The sequence below is a fragment of the Crocodylus siamensis genome, chromosome 4 (assembly GCF_052110815.1).
Source record: "Crocodylus siamensis isolate JL-2025a chromosome 4, ASM5211081v1, whole genome shotgun sequence".
NCBI classification, from domain to species: Eukaryota; Metazoa; Chordata; order Crocodylia; family Crocodylidae; genus Crocodylus; species Crocodylus siamensis.
Genome location: NC_143398.1, coordinates 197,867,345 through 197,886,667, shown reverse-complemented (window position 1 = coordinate 197,886,667; position 19,323 = coordinate 197,867,345). Strand labels below are relative to the sequence as shown.

At 42.3% G+C, this 19,323-nt stretch overlaps 1 protein-coding gene across 1 annotated transcript in view; it reads left to right on the top strand.

Moving 5' to 3' along the window:
* ITGA4 (integrin subunit alpha 4) overlaps positions 1 to 19,323 on the top strand; it is a 55,527-nt gene that overhangs the window by 29,047 nt on the left and 7,157 nt on the right. The window contains exons 15-22 of the mRNA XM_090045302.1: positions 1,216 to 1,370; positions 4,960 to 5,118; positions 6,956 to 7,032; positions 10,234 to 10,384; positions 10,951 to 11,049; positions 14,334 to 14,413; positions 14,770 to 14,859; positions 16,786 to 16,879. Of these exons, the coding sequence (XP_089901428.1) occupies positions 1,216 to 1,370; positions 4,960 to 5,118; positions 6,956 to 7,032; positions 10,234 to 10,384; positions 10,951 to 11,049; positions 14,334 to 14,413; positions 14,770 to 14,859; positions 16,786 to 16,879 (905 nt within the window). The remainder of the gene's footprint in view (positions 1 to 1,215; positions 1,371 to 4,959; positions 5,119 to 6,955; positions 7,033 to 10,233; positions 10,385 to 10,950; positions 11,050 to 14,333; positions 14,414 to 14,769; positions 14,860 to 16,785; positions 16,880 to 19,323) is intronic.

Genomic DNA, 19,323 nt, shown 5'->3' with positions numbered 1-19,323 from the left:
TAGTGTCGAGTTTTTAACTAGTCACGTGCAGGGGAACTCCTTTGTTTAAAGAACTTGAGTGTATTTGGGAAAATTAAATTATTTGGCAAAGTAGAAAGTCTTCTGAACTTTAATGCCAATACAAACTTTTCCTGATGTATAATTACCAGGAATCCTGTTTTTTTTTTCTGATTTGAAAAAAATCTTCAATTTTCAGTTAATAAAAAGTAACCCCAAATCCACATATTTCTGTGATTTAAATGAAACACCACTAATATAAGGTTCTATATCTAGTGGTGTTTTATTTTATTCACGGAGAAAATGTGGATTTGGGCTTACTTTTTTTTTAAACCGAAAATTGCGGATTTTCTTAAATCGGAGAAAACCAGGATCCCTGATGATTGCCTATGGCTACTCACCCATCACACTTCTTTGGAGTACTGAATAACTTAGTAAATCCTAAATTTGGACAAGATAAGTTAAATGATATAACAGAACTAGTTGTCTTAAAATACTTGAAGTACCAACGTGATTGAGGTGGAGGTAAAATTCCAGATTGCTAAATCTGGACCCACTGACCTCAGCCTTGTCGGTGTCCCTCATTTGCAAACAGCAGTACCCTGGCACTGCCAGTGCCCTGCACACCCAACCCACAGTCACCCACCGTGTCCCCTGTGCCCCTTGCTAGTGCCCCTCAGTCCCGACCTATAGACACCTACCTCCCCCCAACCCAGCTGCCCAAGCAGTCCTCACATTGTACACGTGCCTACTCACACTCGTGCTCTCTCCTTTTCCCTCTTGCTGGCTTCCCAGAGCCCACATGGGGAGCACATGACCCTTGACAGCCAATTAGCTTGCTCACTGCTCCCAGCTCCAAGCAGCCAGCCCAGGAGAGCAGAAAACCCAGACATTTGCTCTTATTTTAAAAACCTGCCCAGATGCAGCACAGGGGCCAAAAAAGAGGACATGTCTGGGAAAACCTGGACACATGGTAACCCTGCTTAAAGCACAAGTATTCTCAGAGAAACAGTGAGCAGGTTTTTCCTTTTATCCTTGCAGCTTTGTTATATTCCAAAGTTTTGAAAACTCATTTTGCAAGTAAGCCAGTGCAAGGGAAACATTGTGGAATATACTTGACAAAAGTGATAAAGTAAATAACTCTATCAAATTAGGGAAAGTAAAAATGTTTCAAAAAGGGTTTTTACAAAGTATCTTTTGTTCTTTTTAATCTTTCAGTATTGTTTTATAATCTAAGTGTAGATGTGACAAGAAAGGCAGACACTCAGGCAAGGTTTTACTTTTCTTCTAATGGAACATCAGCTACGACCTCTGGAAGTGCAGAGGTTTACAACAACAATGTTACCTGCAAACTTCATCCAGCATTTATGAGGGTAATGTATCCAGTATCAATTTAATATAATATTACCATACTTGGATAGAGCACCTACCTAATGTAAATCAGGATTTAAATATTTTGTTTAGAATTTTTTCACAGAAATTGAAAATTAAATGTGTTTTCTTGAATGTAAATTATGGGGTTTTTTACTTTTTTTACACAACTTTTTTGACTGTTGTCAACTGTGCTGAAATTAGGGTGCCACTAAAATTGTGTGACCCATGGGTACGGTCATATTTTTGGTAATTTTTTACCCTATGATATAGAAGTGAGAGATGGTAAGTGGAAGTCAATTTTGTTCAATTTTTTGTGGAAAATGAGAAATTATTGCAAGAGCATTGTGCGTAGCAGCATTTGGGACCAGGTTCTATTCATAATTTAATAGTTGGTAGGGTCGGAAGAGACTTAAGTAGATCATCAAGTCTGACCCCCTGCCATGGGCAGGAAAGAATGCTGGGGTCAAACGACCCCGGGTAGGTGATTATCTAGCCTCCTTTTGAAGACCCCCGGGGTAGAAGTGAGCATCACTTCCCATTAGACACGGAGAAAAGTTAATGGAAAAGGTGAGTAGGTCCTTCTCTTCCTCACTTCTTGTTTTGTGTCTTAATAGTAAGATGATATTGCCACAAAGTTAGAGGCATTAATGGATTTTCATGATATTACAGTGGAATAGAATTACACTTTGGTACATAAATCCATTTGTATGACTAATAGGTGGAACAGAATCTGGCCCTTGGTCCATAGAACTTCTTTTTTTGTATAGCATCAGATATCAACTTCCAAATCTGAGCCACTATCTGTTGTTATTGCTTAATGTTGTTATTGCTTAATGTGTGACTTTAATCTGCCCTGTGTCGGCATTGGTAAAGATTGTAGATTTCAATGAAATGCTGTGCCGTTTGTTGGACACCACATTCACACGGGGCTGTCCAAGATGTTAATTTTGTAAAGTGTTGTTTTGAAGCGTCTGTATTCAGATCTCAGTCTGTTCAGCTTAACCTACTTTTCTGTCAGGGTTGTGCCCAGTGGAGGGCTTGTTTGGTGTTGGTATAAAATACTATAGGAATAGGTGTGATCTTTCCCAGAAGTTGGCCTACTCCATTGTTGCCCATAGGTTTGATTCAACACCATGGTGCCTTCTGAGTTGGGGGGGAGAGTACTTGCCCCCCCCAGCGGCCAGTCAGCGACTTGGGGAAGGAGGGGCCTGGTGGCGGATCATGCCAGTCGGGGTGGGGGGTTCCCCTGCAGCCAGTTGCATCAACCTGGCATTTCTGGGTGCACCGCTGGTACTTCTGGGACGGCGCAGTTGACCATGGGGGAACCTTGTCCCCAGTTGGTGTGATTAGCTGTGGGGAGGGCTGCAGTGATTGCTTCTCCTAGTGTCCCCACTCCCCAGCCAGCGCTCTCAGGGGAGGCACTAGCACTCTTACCTGCCCCACCTGCCTGTTGCCTAAGTGGGGAACATTGGCTGTCAGGGGTACACATGTACCCTGTGCATCCGCCACTGTTCAGCACCCCCAGGCTCTTCCAAGAGCTTGTGGGCTTCATGTATAAATGGTTTACAACTTTTAAGCCTCCATCTATTCAGGTCTTCAATTAACAGTTGATGGAGCAGGAAATTGTTGTCCTCTCTTGCTTCTGTTGCCAGTGTTGATGTTAGGGTCTGTCTTATATCACTTCATCTAATGTATGAGAATACAGGGAGTACATCTGTCTGTGTGCAAGTTTTGTAGCCTGTTATGAGTCTCATTGCACTGTTAAGTAGTGTTGAGCTTTTTAGTGTGACAGCTTCTAGACCATATAGGAGCACAATATCCTGCTGGGGCATATACTGTTGTGAGTGCGGTGATTCTGAGTAGGGATGTGTGAATCTCATCTAAAAAATCACCTGTTTAACTTACTTTAACTATATTAGTTAAATAGTCTGTGGCAGAGGAGCAGGGCAGCACAAGTTGCTGGTGCCAAGGGTGATATGCAGGATGGTGGTAAGTTCCAGCACCAGCCAGGACTGAAGCCCATTGGCACAGTAGACTCCACATGGTAAATGTGTGGGAGTGAGCAGCGATGCTAGCATCAGCAGCACAGGATGGCAAGGTCTGGTGGGGTCCCTGCTTGGTGCTACCCACTGTTGGGGGAGTCGTTCTGGCAGGGGCTGCCTAGGTGGTGGGGTGGATCTAGGTGGCAGCATCACACAGCTGCTATGGCAGGGAGGTAACTAGCAGTTATCTGGGGAGTGGAACCGGGCAAAGATGTGCGGTGGAATTGGCAGGGCTTAAACAGGAACGAGCGCAGCATCAGGGCTGCTATCGGGTGCTACAAGGGCAGGCTGGTGGTCCCTCTCCCTCCTCCCTCCTAGCACTCACAGGGGCTCCTGCCTGCTGGGACAGCCATACCACACCCAAGTAGTATCTCCAGCTTATGGGCACCCGGGACCCTCACAAAGACAGATTTGACTGAAATGACAAGGCTTGGCTTTGTAGAGGTTCCAAGGCCACTTCCTAATCCCAACAAGTATAAATGTAGAGAGAGTGATTTAGTACATTGCTTTCTACACTCCATAACTATTTTCCCCCTGCATTTAGCTTCTTTTCCTTCTAAATTCTTAATTAGTGATATCAGAAGCCTTTCCCTCCCCCACTGAGGTTTCTGTTCTTATATGAAGCTGTTAAAGTTAAATAAGTGTGAATGTCTGTCAAGTACAATCCTTGCAAGAGAGCATGTACATTTTATATATTTTGAGTAAAGAATAATTAATAGTTAATTAGTGTAATGAAAGTAATATACAGCAGATGCAGTGAAGACCTTGTAGAAAATTATTATGAATTAGGTAACGTGATTTGGTCAAAGCAAGCTTGTAGATAAGAATTAAAGCAGTGGACATGTGGAGGGACAATCAGTGACTGTCTATCTCATACACTTAGGGAATAATTTAATCAAGTTTGCTATTGTAATATTCAGTACTTCAAGCTGTTCAGTTTTCACAAGTAGATAACTTGGGATTTGGGTTCTGACTTGCAGCATTCCTACACAGTCAAGGTTTCATGTTGAAATTATTGTTTACTGAAGAGTTTAATCACCTTAATATGAAGTACAAAATGTAAAGGCAGGGGAGGAAAAGAAGAATCATGATTCTTTTTAGTAGTAATGGGAAAACTTGCTTGGCTTCACAAAAATATCTGATCTGCTCTTCATCTGGGATTGTCTCAAAGTCTGTTTCCTCTCTTTCACCTACCCTTCCTTGTAAAATATACTGCAACCATAAATAATTTAAAGAAACCAATATAGATTCAGTAGCAAAATAAATATATTTAAATTATTTGGTTGGTATTTAAGGAAGTAAACACTTCACTTTATGACATCACTGCTGTCATCAGTATTACTGAAAATTAGCACACCCAGACGCTACTGGAGAAAGAGAGAAAATAAAGTATATTTTAAAAAGATAGGAAAAGATATTGTTTCCATGGTTTCAGAAATGATTATATGAAAATAAATGTGTTAGTTTTAATGTAAAGTTTTACTGTGTTTTATTATATAAATGTATGTTTTATATGGTTAACTTACTAGGTTTCCAATTTTCATAGAAAGATGTAAGGGATATCCTGACTCCTATACATGTAGAAGCAGCTTATCATCTTGGACATCATGTTCTAAAGAAAAGAAGTAAGAGAAGTGTGGAGGACTTCCCACCACTTCAGCCAGTTCTTCAGAGAAGAAAAGACAGAGATATTATAAAAAGCAAGGTTAGTTCACGTATTAAATAGTTAAGTATTTAATCCTCATTAGAAATCTCACATGGCAGCATCATAACCAGGGATAGTATTTTCTGGACTGGTGCCTACATCTCACAAAGGTAGTGACATTAAAATGCCTTGATTTTATTAATGTAAGCTGCTGGGTTTAGGCTAAATACTGCCTTGCTTCAAAAACTTAAATCTAGATGTGTTTAAATGATGTAGACAAATTGGAGAGAGTCCAGCAGAGGGTAGTGAAAATGGTTAGGAGGCTGGGACACATGACTTATGAGGAGAGGCTGAGAGAACTGGGCTTATTTAGTTTGGAGAAGAGAAGACTAAGGAGGGATTTAATAGCAGCCTTCAACTACCTGAGGGGTGGTTCCAGAGAGGATGGAGCTAGACTGTTCTCAATGGTGCCAGGTGACAGAACAAGGAGCAATGATCTCAAGTTGCAGCAAGGGGAGTTTAGGTTAAATATTAGGAAAAATGTTCTCACTAGGAGGGTAGTAAAGCACTGGAACATGTTACCCATGAAGGTTGTGGAATCTGCATCCTTAGAGGCTTTTAAGACCTGGGTAGACAGAGGCTTGGCTGGGATAATCTAGTTGGGGATGGTCCTTCTTTGAGCAGGGTGTTGGACTAGATGACCTCCTGAGGTCCCTTCCAACCCTAATTTTCTGTGATTCTAAATATTTATTCCAGGACTGTCCAAATTCGGAATGTCTGGGGGGTCACAGACCCACTGGCTGTATGCCACACATTCCTCCCATCTCACATGGACCATTTGGTGGGTGACTTCTGCTGCTCTATATTGATGTCTCTGCATTGTGTGGGGTCCACAGCCATGGGATCCCTCAGCCTTGCAAACCACACCATCCCATGCTGCCCTGCTCCAAGGAGTGGGGACAGGCATTAGAGGGGGAGCTCAGGGACTCCAGCAGCAGCACCTGAAAAGCAAAAGTAGGAGCGGCACACAGATCAGGAACTTGGGGGTGCATGTGGCCCATGAGCTGCTAGTTGAACATTTATCCTGTGGAGCTACTGCAAGTTTTCATTCACAGAAACTGAGAAAAAAAATATACCGCAGTAAAGATTTGATAGCAAATTTCTCTGCGGTCTTTTATGTTGCTCTGAAGCAAAAGTCAGCGTGCTCTAACGATTTGTAACTGGAAAACTGAAATAAAACTATTCTGCCTTCTCACTAGTAGCAGGTTTGACAAATTCACATAAAATTGTTAACCACTTTGTGGCATCTGAACAAGAGTTGAAACAAACAACATTATAGTCCTATTGCCTTAAAATAGTAATCATATAGGGAATGGTTAGACAAACATCCTGTATATATTATTGCTGTCCTGTTATAAGACAGAACTGTCCCAGAAATTTCAGTTCTGGTGCCCCTGATCATATAGCCACTGACCAAGGATGCTTCTCAGTTGTTTTGTGTATCCTGTACATAGGCTGAGAAATGACAAATCACCACTTTATCCCACTGCTATATCAGAAAGAGGTTGTTCGTGGTTTCTCGTTACACAGGGCACATCTACATATGCATTAGTGCACCTTTTCTAATGCGCATTAAATTTAGTTTGTGTAATGTGCAGTACAAAATCAATGTGCATTAGGCTGCCCTAATGCATATTAGCACATTTGTATGCTTTTTAAATTATGCTTAATGTGCAGTAGACTCTTTTGCTATGCATTAGCATACTACCATGGTTTTTACGTAACTCTGTAATGCACAGTAAAATAGTCTACTGCATGTTGAAGTGTATGTATAGATGCACGCCGACTGTAATGGATGGCTTAGAAGTACTTTGAATCTGTATATTTGTTTCCACAGATTGTTTTCGCAAGATTTTGCACCCAAGAGAACTGTTCAGCTGACTTGAAAGTTTATGGGAAGCTTGCATTTCCAAAGTAAGTATAATGTGATTTCTGCCTGATGAAAGAGATTCAGTAGTGTGTTGTTTATCTAATTTGTTTTTACCTTTCTATTTAAAGAAAATTAACTTGCAAAAATGGGATAGGAATAAAAAACATAGTTTCTAGTAAAAATTTAATTTAAACAACTATTTTTTTAGAAAGAGTAATGGTAATGTAAACTTCCCACACCTGTTGTGAAAAAAGTTATACTTGTATGGAACATAAATACTTCAGTTTTGTGCTACTTGATTGTTTTATTCAGTATTTCAGTTATGGAATAATTAAGTGGGTTTTTTCTTTGTGTACTTAGGAATATATTATCTACAGTTTTACACTGATGATTGAGATACCAGATGGTTGGGCATTACATGTGGTTTACATTCTTTACCGCTAGATATTCTAGGTTGCATTTTCCAAGCCACATTTCATTTTAGTTTTCACCCATGCTCCTTTTTTTTTAAGTCCCATTGTAGTATTTTTGTATCCTTAAAGGATTTTTGCAGGTCCTTATCCTTATATTTTATCATCATGCTAAATCATTAATACATTGCCATGACATGGACATGGTTGGATCCTTGTCGAACTACACTTAACTTTCCTAAGCAAGATACATTTCTGTTGATTATTAACTAGTTTTCAATACATGTGACACAATTTTACGCAAGGTAATTTGATATTTTGATTGCAAATTGGATTTTAAATGATCTTCTCAAGTCCAGTCCCTCCCACCCTTAGGTACCATACTTAGGAGCAGAAAAGATGGGTTCTCTTCTTGAGTAACTTGTGGTGGAACAGTCACTTACTGTGTACCCCTGGATAAAGCACGGCTAGAGCTGTTGGATTTGTGAAATTTGTGACATGCTTCTGTTTTGCAAACACTAAATGTTTGGCTAAAGGTCTTATTTGAACTAAACTGCTAGTGTGTCCTTGTAGAGAATCCTAAATTGGTATACAAGACATAATAGATACAAATTTGATTAACCATTTCTTTGCAATTCTGGGCACAAATTTTTGTCATAGATTTTAAAGTGGGTGTGGGCTGCTTTGCTTAGTTTAAGATTCTACTCAAGATTTTAGTCTTAAGCATTTTCGTTTTCTTAAGCTTTAAGACTATTGCTTGACAAATTATGCACTTTTGTAGAGGAATGGATTTGTAGTTGTTTTTCATTAGTGCTAATACAAGTTAAGCAATTTTATAAGTATCAGAGGATCAGAAAGAGTACTGTACACCTGTTTCATATTAGTGTACTATAGGACATGAGAATTTGAACCTACTTTTCAGCCAGAATAAAAGGCCTACATATCTTGCTAAACTGTGAAAAATCACCTTAAATTACATTTTGCCCCAGTATCTTGATTAGAAACTAGTTAGCTGTGAAGCATTAATTTATGTTGTCTAGACAGAATGCATTCATTATCCAGGAACAGCAAAGTAAACACTTTTTTGTTTTTTGGTTTTTAAAGAAGACCAAGAAATTTATCATAAAAGAATGAAATTGAATAGGGGATGTCACTGAAATACTTCATTGTATTCTTGTTTTTTACTTTCTGAGTTATGACTTACCATGTACAAACTATCTTCTTTTGTTTAAATTGGTTAAATTCTGGTCTGCTCTGTAAATTTCAAGTATGCATTATGCATTTTTTAATGAAGAATGAAATATGATTATCAGGGAATAGCTGTAGTTCAGCTTTGTCATACTCCCAGATGTGCACCTGGTGCTTTATCGTACTTGCGTACTAAGCTGGTGGGTATCTTTTTGATGGTACCTTGTTAATGAAATCAGAACGCAGTAAAATGTGTGACAGAAACGGGTAGAATGATGATTATGTAAATGTGGCAAAATAGCTTAAAAATGTGAAGTTAACTAAAAATCCAGCCACTAAATGTTATCACTGTGTTTCTCGTTAATTTGCTGTTGTCTTGGAACCTAGCTGCTTATGCAGTGCTTTCACCTTCTGTTGCTTGTCTAAGTGCCAGCTTCTTTCCCAAAGGTGTTCCGTGACTAATGCTTTGGTTCCAAGCCAGAATATTTGATAAATGTCTATTTCTAGGCAGCTCTTGTACAAGTCTTAATTAAACTTTAATGTCAAATTAAAGTTTACTTTTAGAACATTGTAGGGTACCTTCACTTGTAACATGATTACGGAACACTAAGTGCCACGTAAGATAGACATGTGCACTTACATTCCTTGTGTCCTGTTTCACATTAGCTCACATGGACTGAAACATGAAGACTGCAACCTTTATATAGCACAGGGAGTAAATAAGATAGTATTAATTACAAACAGTCCCCAAAGTAGAACGTTAAAAATCACAAAAACAGATTTTAGTATCAGGAAGAGAGAGTTTTTTTTCATTAATCTTGTAGCACTAGAAACTCTAAGTCGTATATCCGTAACACGCCTTATGCAGGTTTTTTTCTGAATAGATTTGGATGTGAAATGCATCCTTGCTCCAGTGCTCTCTGTTCTACATAGACCTGAGCTGCATGTAAAAGTCCTGCCAAATCTTAGAAAATCCTCACACTGGGGCTTAAGTAGGCATGAGTTATGCATAAATCATATGTGACTTCTCTTCCAGGGCATAACTTTCACCCTGGACATCCTGCATCAGTACAACAGTTATATATACCCCTGTCCAGTAAAGTAGCTAAGCGAGAAAGCAAGCAGCATTCCTTACTTACTCCAATACCCAGTCAGATCCTAAAAAATGCAGTGTAAATGAATGATGCTGTTATGCCTGACTGTCGTTTAGAGAGTGGATGGCTGAAGATGGGTTTCTGATAGAGGGAGAGGAGGTGTAACTGGACATATCTGTGCTCTGGGCAATAGTGGTACATGGAGCAATAGCTGCAGCTGGGCTGCAGATGGCAACATGGGAGCCAGGAGAGCAGCAGTGGTGGCAACTACTGTTTTTGTGTCCTGCCTCAAGTTGGCATCTTTGGGACAGGTGTCCCTATTGCTTCTTCCTCCCACTTACTGTACTGGGGATGGGAAAATACTTATTTGGTCACTACTGTAAAATTGGCCTTTTCCAGATAGTTGTTTGAGCTGAAATCAAAGAAAGGAATGGGCTCTTTCTTGCTCCCAAGCATTCATCTCTTTTTTTTTTTAGACACTTGTCTTATGTAGGCCACTATCTATGTATGCATGTCTTAGATATAACATTCCATGTATTCATTCTTTTTAAAGACCTAATGAAAAGAAGACATATCTTGCGGTAGGAAGTATGAAGACTTTACTGTTGAATGTTTCTCTTTACAATGCTGGGGATGATGCATATCAAACTGGCCTCCACATCCAACTCCCAAAAGGCCTGTATTTCATCAAAATTCTAGAGCTGGTAAGAATCAAAAGTCTATGCACGTTAACATTCTTGCATTACACAGAATGCTTTTTACTATAATGTAGTTGAAACTGCAGATATAGTATTTCCGATGTTTTGCTCTTTCTTCATTTTTTGCTACCTTTCAGTTTTGACCCTGAAAGAAATTAAATGGGAGAATCTGACCATAGTTAAGATCTTCTGCTTTAAGCTTTTGTTAATCTACCTACTTTGGTAAAAAATGTATTTTGAGAGGGAAAAAACAGTGATTCCTAGATGTTTGGAGCTAAATATGCTAGCTGAATATTAGCATATTAACAGTATACTAGTATACTGATGGTATACTTTGTTTGTTATTTTTAGATGGTGACAAGGCAGTGAAAAAGTGTAATCAGTGCATGGTATTCAGATTCATAGACTCATTGGAGTTGTTAGTATAAGCAGTAGGAATAATTCATTATTGTTGCACTGAAGTATTGAACGCTCAAACAGAATTTATTTAGCTTTACATTTGAAACAAGTAAGTTTGCCAACGGTTATACTAATCAACCAACCATTTATTGGTTATTCATTCTTTATTTTAGGAAGAAAAACCGATACATTGTGATATATTAGATAAAGAAGCTCATTCAGTGAGACTTCACTGCAGTGTTGGCTATTTATATGTAGACCAACAGTCAAAGGTAAACTAAATATAACATCTTTAATCCTCAATATCAACTCTTATTTCGTAAGTGAAATGCACTAAGAAAATACTTAAAATGTGTGACTTGGAAGAGAAAACTACATGCATAATTACCTACGTGATTACTATAATAAGAATTTAAGGTTTAACAGATCGTCTATTCCTCATATCTAGCTTCTCTGTTTTGCCATTGTCATCAGGCTGGTAGTGTCTTTATTTTATTAAGAACACATTCTTTTGTTATTTGGCAACTTACCAAAGATCTCTCTTGGGATCCATTTTGTTGTGTTTTATTTCACTATAGACACTTCATCTCCATTGTTACTTTTTGAGGAGGAGGTTCTAGGTTTCTTAAATCACAGATGTAATAGCTGAATTGGTTAAACACTGAACTATTGTGTAGCAGTACCAAGGACAAAAGAATGTAATTTATTGGACCTAAGTGGACACCTTTCATTTTTTCCACATGTCCTTTAAGGGAAAAATTAAATCATTCAATTTTGAAGAAATGAGTCTTTCTAAACCTCATTTAATACCATGCACTCAAAGCAAATTGGCTACTAGAGTGTAGCCAACCTTGCTTTTACCAGGTTATAGAATATGTAGCCTTGGCTCATCCCAGGCCCAGCCCTGCCCACTTGTCTCGGACACCGTTCCCTGCCTACCCAAGGTTCCATCCCATCCACCTCACCAAGTGTGCCCTGTCCACAGGGATCCTGCACCAGTCTCCATGGAGACCCTGCCTGTCCGCCTGTTCTAGCGCTCCCGGCAGTAGGTGTGGGCAGACAGGCCTGGGGCCAGATAGGATTAATTGGTATCTCCCTGGCCTCCCCTGCCTCCACTGGGCAGTGTAAACAGTCATGACAGGGGAACCGAGGCCAGGTCAACACTATGTAAATGACAAGCTGAAAATTTAGACTGGCATTGTATTGTGCAGTTAAGCAAATAATGCAGTTATCTGGTATTAAAGCACCATCTACACGTTACACTTAAGGAGTGATTAACCAGTTAATCATGCCTTAAGTGGTCACCTGACCCCACGTTCAGTCAGTTAATGGCATGATAAAAAGAGGAATAAGCTACAAAGTTATTCCACAAAATACATGTAATAACTCTGTAGCTGCTTTCCATCATGCCATTAATTCACGGGCGGGAAAATAGGACCCATGGGCCAGATGCAGCCCGCCAGGCCATTCTATCAAAGATGACGCAGCCAGCAGCAGCAGGACCCAGGGGGAGTTGGTGGCAGGACCGAGCAGCTGAGCAGCAAGACCCGTCCAGCTCTACCCTGCCCCCAGCCCTCCACCTCCCTCTCATTCCAGCCCCCAACCAGAAGCCTCTGTGGCTTCTGGCCTCAGGACCCTGGGGCTGTTCCCTACCTCCCTCTGTCCATGTGGAAAGTAAGATAAGATCAGATGGAGGGAGGGGGAGAAACTGTTGCGAGCAGCCCAGCAACCGGGAACTGTGTGTTGCTAGCTGGGGCGGGCTGGAGCCAGAGTGGGAAGCGGCAGGTGGGGGGGAGGGGCAGAAGGAAGCAGGGGTGGTGGAGGGACTGTTGGAAGCGGCAGGAGTGTGGGGAGCAACGGGGAAAGCAGTGGTGGTATGGGGAGAAGCAGGGGGAGCAGCCAAGGAGCTGTGGGAAGCTGCAGCAGAATGGGGAGTGGCAGGGGCAGCAGAAAGTGGCAGTGGCACAGGGAGTGTCGGGGGAGCAGCAGGGGTTGCAGGAAGTGGCAGCAGCAGGGGGAGTGGTGGCGGTGGCAGCTGGGAAGCAATAGCAGTAGTGGCGGACAGGCATGGGGGAGGGAAAGCAAGGAAATGGCAGGGGAGTTGTGATGGCGGGTGGGAGTGCAGAGCCCGTGCCAGTGCCCTGGGGCCAGCGGGGACCCAGTGAGGAACGGCAGGAGCCTGGGTGTGGGTTCTGTATTGCGTGAGGCTCACCTGCAGTCTGCAAGAGCTGCACGTGATGGGGCTCCACCCCAACCACATACTCCACACCCAACCACCATACCCATACCTCACCACACACGCACACTTCCTAACCACACCCCTCCACATACACCACCTTACCATCCACATGCAATATATAGTAGGACAGTATTTTGAACTATTATGCAATCACTTCTAGGTACACTTTGCAAACACAAACTAGTACAAAAATATTTTAAAATAAAATTAAAATAAATTATAGTAGATGTTTTATTTTTTGTATATGATTTGGGTTTTTTTTCTGGTTTCAAGATTGCAGCACCCTCCTTCCCAAAAGCAGCACTTCAGGGCAAGGGGAGGGACTTCTGGTGGTAAAGGTCAGGGATTGTGGGGGGCAGGACACCTGGTCCCAATATGGTGACTGGGGGCAGGGCAGTTGTCAGGGTGTAGGGCTACCCACGTGGCCCTCAACAGCTTACCAAAACTCGGTAAGCGTCCCTCCAGCTGAAATAATTGCTCGTCCTTGCATTAATTAAACATGTGACCGGGGCCCCTGTGGTTGGGAGCCCTGTTAGCTGATCAGAGCTCCCAGATGGGGATGCCTATGTGCACCTCTGATCCTGGGAGCTCCCAGTTGACAGAGCTCCCAGCCAGGGGGGCACCCCATGCTTCCCAGTGGCTGGGATGTTGCAACTCATGCAATCTCCCAGCTACGGAGGTGCTCCCTGCAACTCCGTGGCTGACACACTGCAACTGATGTCACACCATGCTTGTTTCTTGCCATTGCAGAAACTGGGCTCCCTCTGCACCAACAATAATGTGTGATGGGATCTAATGTGCAATCCCACAATCATGCTTCCTGCCATGCACATGTGGTATGTGAATCATTAGATCATATCACACCTTTACCTGCAGATGTAGAGGGGACCTAATACATATGCCCTACACTGTACATGAAATAAGTGATTGGGTAAATTGGGCACAGATAAAGTGTTTGTCAAAAATAGAGTCTGTCTCTGCCCAGGATACAAGCGTATTTAAAGCATGCTGTGATTTTTGCATTGAATTCTGACCTGGAACTGCTTTCAGTAGTAGTTTCCGTTTTCTGTATAATAGCTGGATTTGTAGGAAAGTGACTGTAGCCAGAGTCAACCAAATCAGTATACCATGACCAAATAAAAAGGGGCAGGCAACAGCAGTCTATAAATTTCAGTGCTCAGAACAGAGCTAAAATGTTTTGGGAAAAAGTGGAAACTGCAAATTAGTTTAATGATGTAATGTTTCGTCTCTAATGTATGTAGTTGTTTGTGGCGCACACAGTATTTTACTATAAAAAAGTTTCCTTTTTTTCTGCAGCTGGATTTTAGTTTTCTCTTGGATGCAAGCTCACTTACCAGGGCAGAAGATGACCTCAACATCACAGTTAATGCTACCTGGTAATTTTTTCCTGATTTTAAAAAAAAATGCTGTGTTCAATAAAAAAATATCCCTAGCTTTGGAAAACAGAATAGAGAGCACTACAGAGGCTTAATGAAGCACAACTGCAAGAAAGCACATTTTATTGCATAATCTATTGAGAAACTGAAACCACAAGAAAAGCAGATAATTGTATAAATAATGAGATTTCTGCCAACATAAAAATGATTTCTTACTGCCACATGTGCAGTTACCAAAAAAGTTTGTTTAAAATAAATGACTAGGTATGTTTTATGTAATTAGTTACGTCTAGAGATAACATATTGTCTATGATGCATTCTTACAAACCTTTTTCCCTTCCATTTTGCTTTTATAGTGAAAATGAAGGGGATATGGACAGGTTGTTGGATAATGCCATAGCTTTAACTATACCGCTGAAACATGAAGTTGAGCTAAATGTCCATGGGTAAGTTCATCATTATTATGTTTATCAATAAATGTAAAGGAGTGTTGTCTATGGTTTAGTAAAACTACATAACTCACTGAATTCTTCAAACTATGAGACAAAGCATGAAAAATACAATACTACAATGGTCTGAATTAAAGTGTAGGTTCTGTTCTACACTTTTAATCCTCAGTTTACCTGGAGAACCCTCAGAGAAGCTGTTTTAATTCAATAATATTTCTTAAGAACTGTGATTCTGTGATGGAAGAAGCTGTTAGAGAAGAACAGGACAGTAGTGCTGCATCCTCCTTTTCTCTTTCTTTTTCTTTTTTTTAAGATAAACAAAACTCTCAAATCTTCATAGGAATTTTAAGAGTGAAAGGGACCTCCTGTATCATCAAAATCTGGTGCCCTTCTATCACAGAAACTGCATCATATAATTCCTTTAACTAATAAAATACCATTCTAAAAGCAGAAAAACATTGCTTTGATGGTTAGATATTTTCTATTTCTTGGCATAAATTTGTTTGTAGCCAGTTTTTGTGCCAACACTGTCATTTTCTCTCTCCCTAGTGCCTTACACCTTGCGAGATTTACACACAGCAATCCTGTCCCCATTCAGCCTTTATTTTGCTAGACTACACAAACTACAGTCTTCTAAGTATAATCTTTTAAGATAAACTATTGATCATTCTAGTAATCTTTCCTTGCCTCCATTTGTCTGGATTGAGAACACAAGAATTGTACAGAATATTAAGGGGGCGGGATTTCACTTGTATTTGATATTTCTCTATCTTTATTGAAATTACCTCAAGTGACATATTCTAGGATCACACTTCCCATTTTAATCCTTCAATTTATCAAATCACCTTTTGGTAACCACTTAAACCAATGGTGGCCAACCACTTAGACCTTCAGTCTCTGTGGCTGGGTAAGTAGTGTGTGGCCAATGTGCAGGTTGGATCCAGCATGGGTTGACCCTGCAGCCACCCCCACACACAAGATCTGGGAAACGACCCCATATACCAGCCCAGCTCTGTGCACCAAATCTGGCAATCCGGTGTGCATGGCCAGGTATTTCCAGCTTTAGGGCTCTCCACCAGTCCAGAAGTTTGGCAGTGGAGGAGCAGTGGGAGTATTGTCTGGCAGTTAATGGACTGCATGACAATGTCCGCAAGGTCCTGTGGGTTGGATTCAGCTCAGAAGCTGGAGGTTGAGCGTCACTGACTTGAGACTTTTGTGTCTCTTTGTTTAGTCATTCACTACTTGGGCTAAGCAACTCTTCTCTTACACTCAACTATAATGACTGCTTTGCTGTTTTAGCTTGTTTTGAGGTAGAACTGACTGCCAGTATTTGCCTGTGATGACATCTTCCTTGTTCCATGTAGCCAGACACTTGTAACGGAGTCTGAGTTTTCCCAGTCCCATTGAAAATAATCATCACAATGTTGTCCCTTAGTGTGAAGGGGTTTGAAGTCCCAACTGTTACGGAGGGTAGTGGTAGGTGACTCGGGGATGGAAAAAGATGAACAGCCCTTTAGTGCCGTATCAGTCCTATTTTCTGGAAGTCTCTCTTTGAACTCAACATTTGATATTTTAAAAGTGTGAACAAAACATCCTCGCAGTTAATTAGTTGTTTATATTTGGGCTGTAGAATGATCCATTTCTGCAATATTTTATCCTCTCAAGCCTGGAAATTTCCTTGCCTGAATTAAAGTTGACTGTATTCATGAGCCCATCTGGTGTAAGTTGGGTTCTGGAGATTGCATGACAGAATGGATCTTCCATAGCTATTCTGGTATAGAGGTACTATAAAACTGGCAAACAGCATGGAGGCACGGGGCTTCTATACTTCTTAGGATCGAACTACGTAGAAGACAATGTCACTCAGATGTGATTATGCTTTTACTAATGTACTTATTGTTGTATTATTTTAAACTACTGCAGATTTGTATCACCAGCTTCGTTTGTTTATGGACCCAGTGAGGAAGATGCACAAACAATGACATGCATGAAAGAAAAGATCAATTTAACTTTCCATGTAAGAGATGTTCTTTGAAGAAATTGTTACCTTAAATTTATATTAATACTTAATGCAATCATGAGGCAAAAGGCAGTTTCCTCCAATCTCAAGACACATATCTTGTAACTTAATGGGAGAATGTCGCTTTTAGCTTATATTGATCTTACTGAAGAAGCAAGTCTCCAAATCTTGACTGTTGAGAACATGTGCCTACAAATATCTCCCTAGAAGATTCTGTTGAAGCTAATTACCACTCTGTATTTGTGGTTGGGACAGTCAACAAATGCTTCCAAATGGTTTCAGAGCTTAAAGCAGGGCTGTCTATGGGTCTGCATGCCACCTGTGCAGCTCACACAACTGGAGGGAGTGGGTAGTGGATATGTGGCGGCAGTGCGGCTTGCATGGTAGAAGGCCTGCATGTTGGTGGGGCAGCCTGGGCAGAGTAGGGAGGAGGGGTGGCGAAGGAAGGTAAGCATCTCTGCACACCGGTGTCACACACAGCCCCTCGTCCCAGGCCACACTAAAGTTAGACAGTCCTGGGTTAAACAAAAACCACCTACAGTAACTGTCTATCAACAGCAGTAGCGATGGTCAGCTGTAGGGAAGTAGAATATAGAATTATAATATATTATTGAATTTCTCTAATAAATTAGATGAGTTAATAGGGGTAGAAGAGAATTATCCATTAATTATGGTAGACCTAATACTTCTGCTGGTTGGCAAACAGAAAAAAAGGAATAGGGGAGCCAGGGAAAGCTCAGAGAGGATGAGGACCCACCCAGTGAAGACAGGATGTTCATTTACTGAGCCTTACAAAAGCAATGACAGTACAGCAGTTTCACATATTTTTCAATTTTTCTGTAAAGCCACCATGAGTCCAGTAAAACATTCTTGAAGGGCAAAATCTGAGTCCCCATGAAGCCAATAGAAACACTGCCATTGACTTCAGTTGGAGACTGATCAGCTAATAACTGAATTTGTTTTCCTTACTAACAGTGAACCAGGCTAGAATGAGTGTACCGTATTTGCTTATTTTTGGATGATATTATGAATTCCTATAGCATTAGGTTTCTTAGTTCCATCATTTCACTGTGGTCATCCAGTTCATTCTAGGCCCAGGATTAGCCATAGTTTAAATCAGTGGTTCCCAACTGGGAGTTTGCATATCCCTAGGGTTACTTAAAAGAGGTCATAGGGAGTACGTGGAATGAATGAGTGGCCAGGAGCGCAGCTCAACAGCGCGGAGCAGCCAGGTTGGCTGGTAAGCCTGTTGTGGGGGAAGGGGCATGGAAGGATCTGTGGTGGGGGAGGGAGTGGGACTGGGGCCAGGGGCAGGCACTGCACAGCCAGGTAGGACGTAGGACAGAGCCGGAGCTCATCCGGGGAGAGCAGGGGGCAGCTCTTACCACTGCGCACATCCTGAGAGTGGCGCACACCCCTGGATCTGCGCATGGGGTGAGGGTGGGCTGCCACAGTGGGCTGGGGTCAGGGCTGCACGGGGCTCTTCCCAGCAGAGGAGCTAGGCAGGGCTGCGCTTGTGGAAGGCAGTGGGGCTATGGAGGGGAAGGAGACTGCAACCACCCCAAAATTTGCTGTAGGACCCTCTGGCAAAACCACTGCTGCCCACCCTGAGTGCAGTCCTGACCAAGCCCCCTGCCAGGTAGAGCCTGGCACACCCCCAGCTCACAGCAGCAACCCACCCTTGCCCTGCATGTAGATCCAGGGGCACGTGCCTTCCCTGCCCTCTCAGGGTGCATGCAGTGGCAGGAGCATGCCACTCCTTCCCTCCACTCCCTGTGTTCCCCGGACAAGCTGCTTGAGGCTCTGTCTGTCCCATGCCTCACCCCGCTTTGGCTGTGCAGCGCCAGCCCCTGCCCTAGCCCTACTCCCTCCCCATAGGCGAAGGAAGAAAATATGATTTGGGGGGCTGAGCGCATGCATATTTGCATGCACACCCTCCTCCCCAACAGGTAGAGGAAGGGGCATGGGGAGGAAGATCAAGGCCCCTTTAGCGAGGGAGAGAGTGGGGCAGAGACAGGCAGAGGCTGAGGTGAATGGAAGGCCCAGGGCTAGGGTGGGTCATGGGATGCTTGGAGCCCAGGCAGCTCATCTAGGGTTGCAGGGGGGACTCCTGTCACTGCACACCTGTGGGGCAGGCACAGGGGGCATGTGCCCCCTGATCTGTGTGTAGGGTAGAGGCCACTTTCACCCCGCTGTTGGTGGCCCCAGAGTGGCATGATGCCACATGCCTCCCACCACTGGGCAGGTGGCACAGCCAGAGCATAGGAGGCATGTGGCATCGTACTGGTTCTGGGGCACCAGCTGCCTCTACCCTACACACAGATCAGAGGGCATGTGCCCCCTGTGCCTGCCTTGGGGTTGCGCACAAGGGCAGGAGCCGCCCACATCCATGGATGAACTGCCTGGGCTCCAAGAGTCCCACAACCTCGATTTGCTGCCCC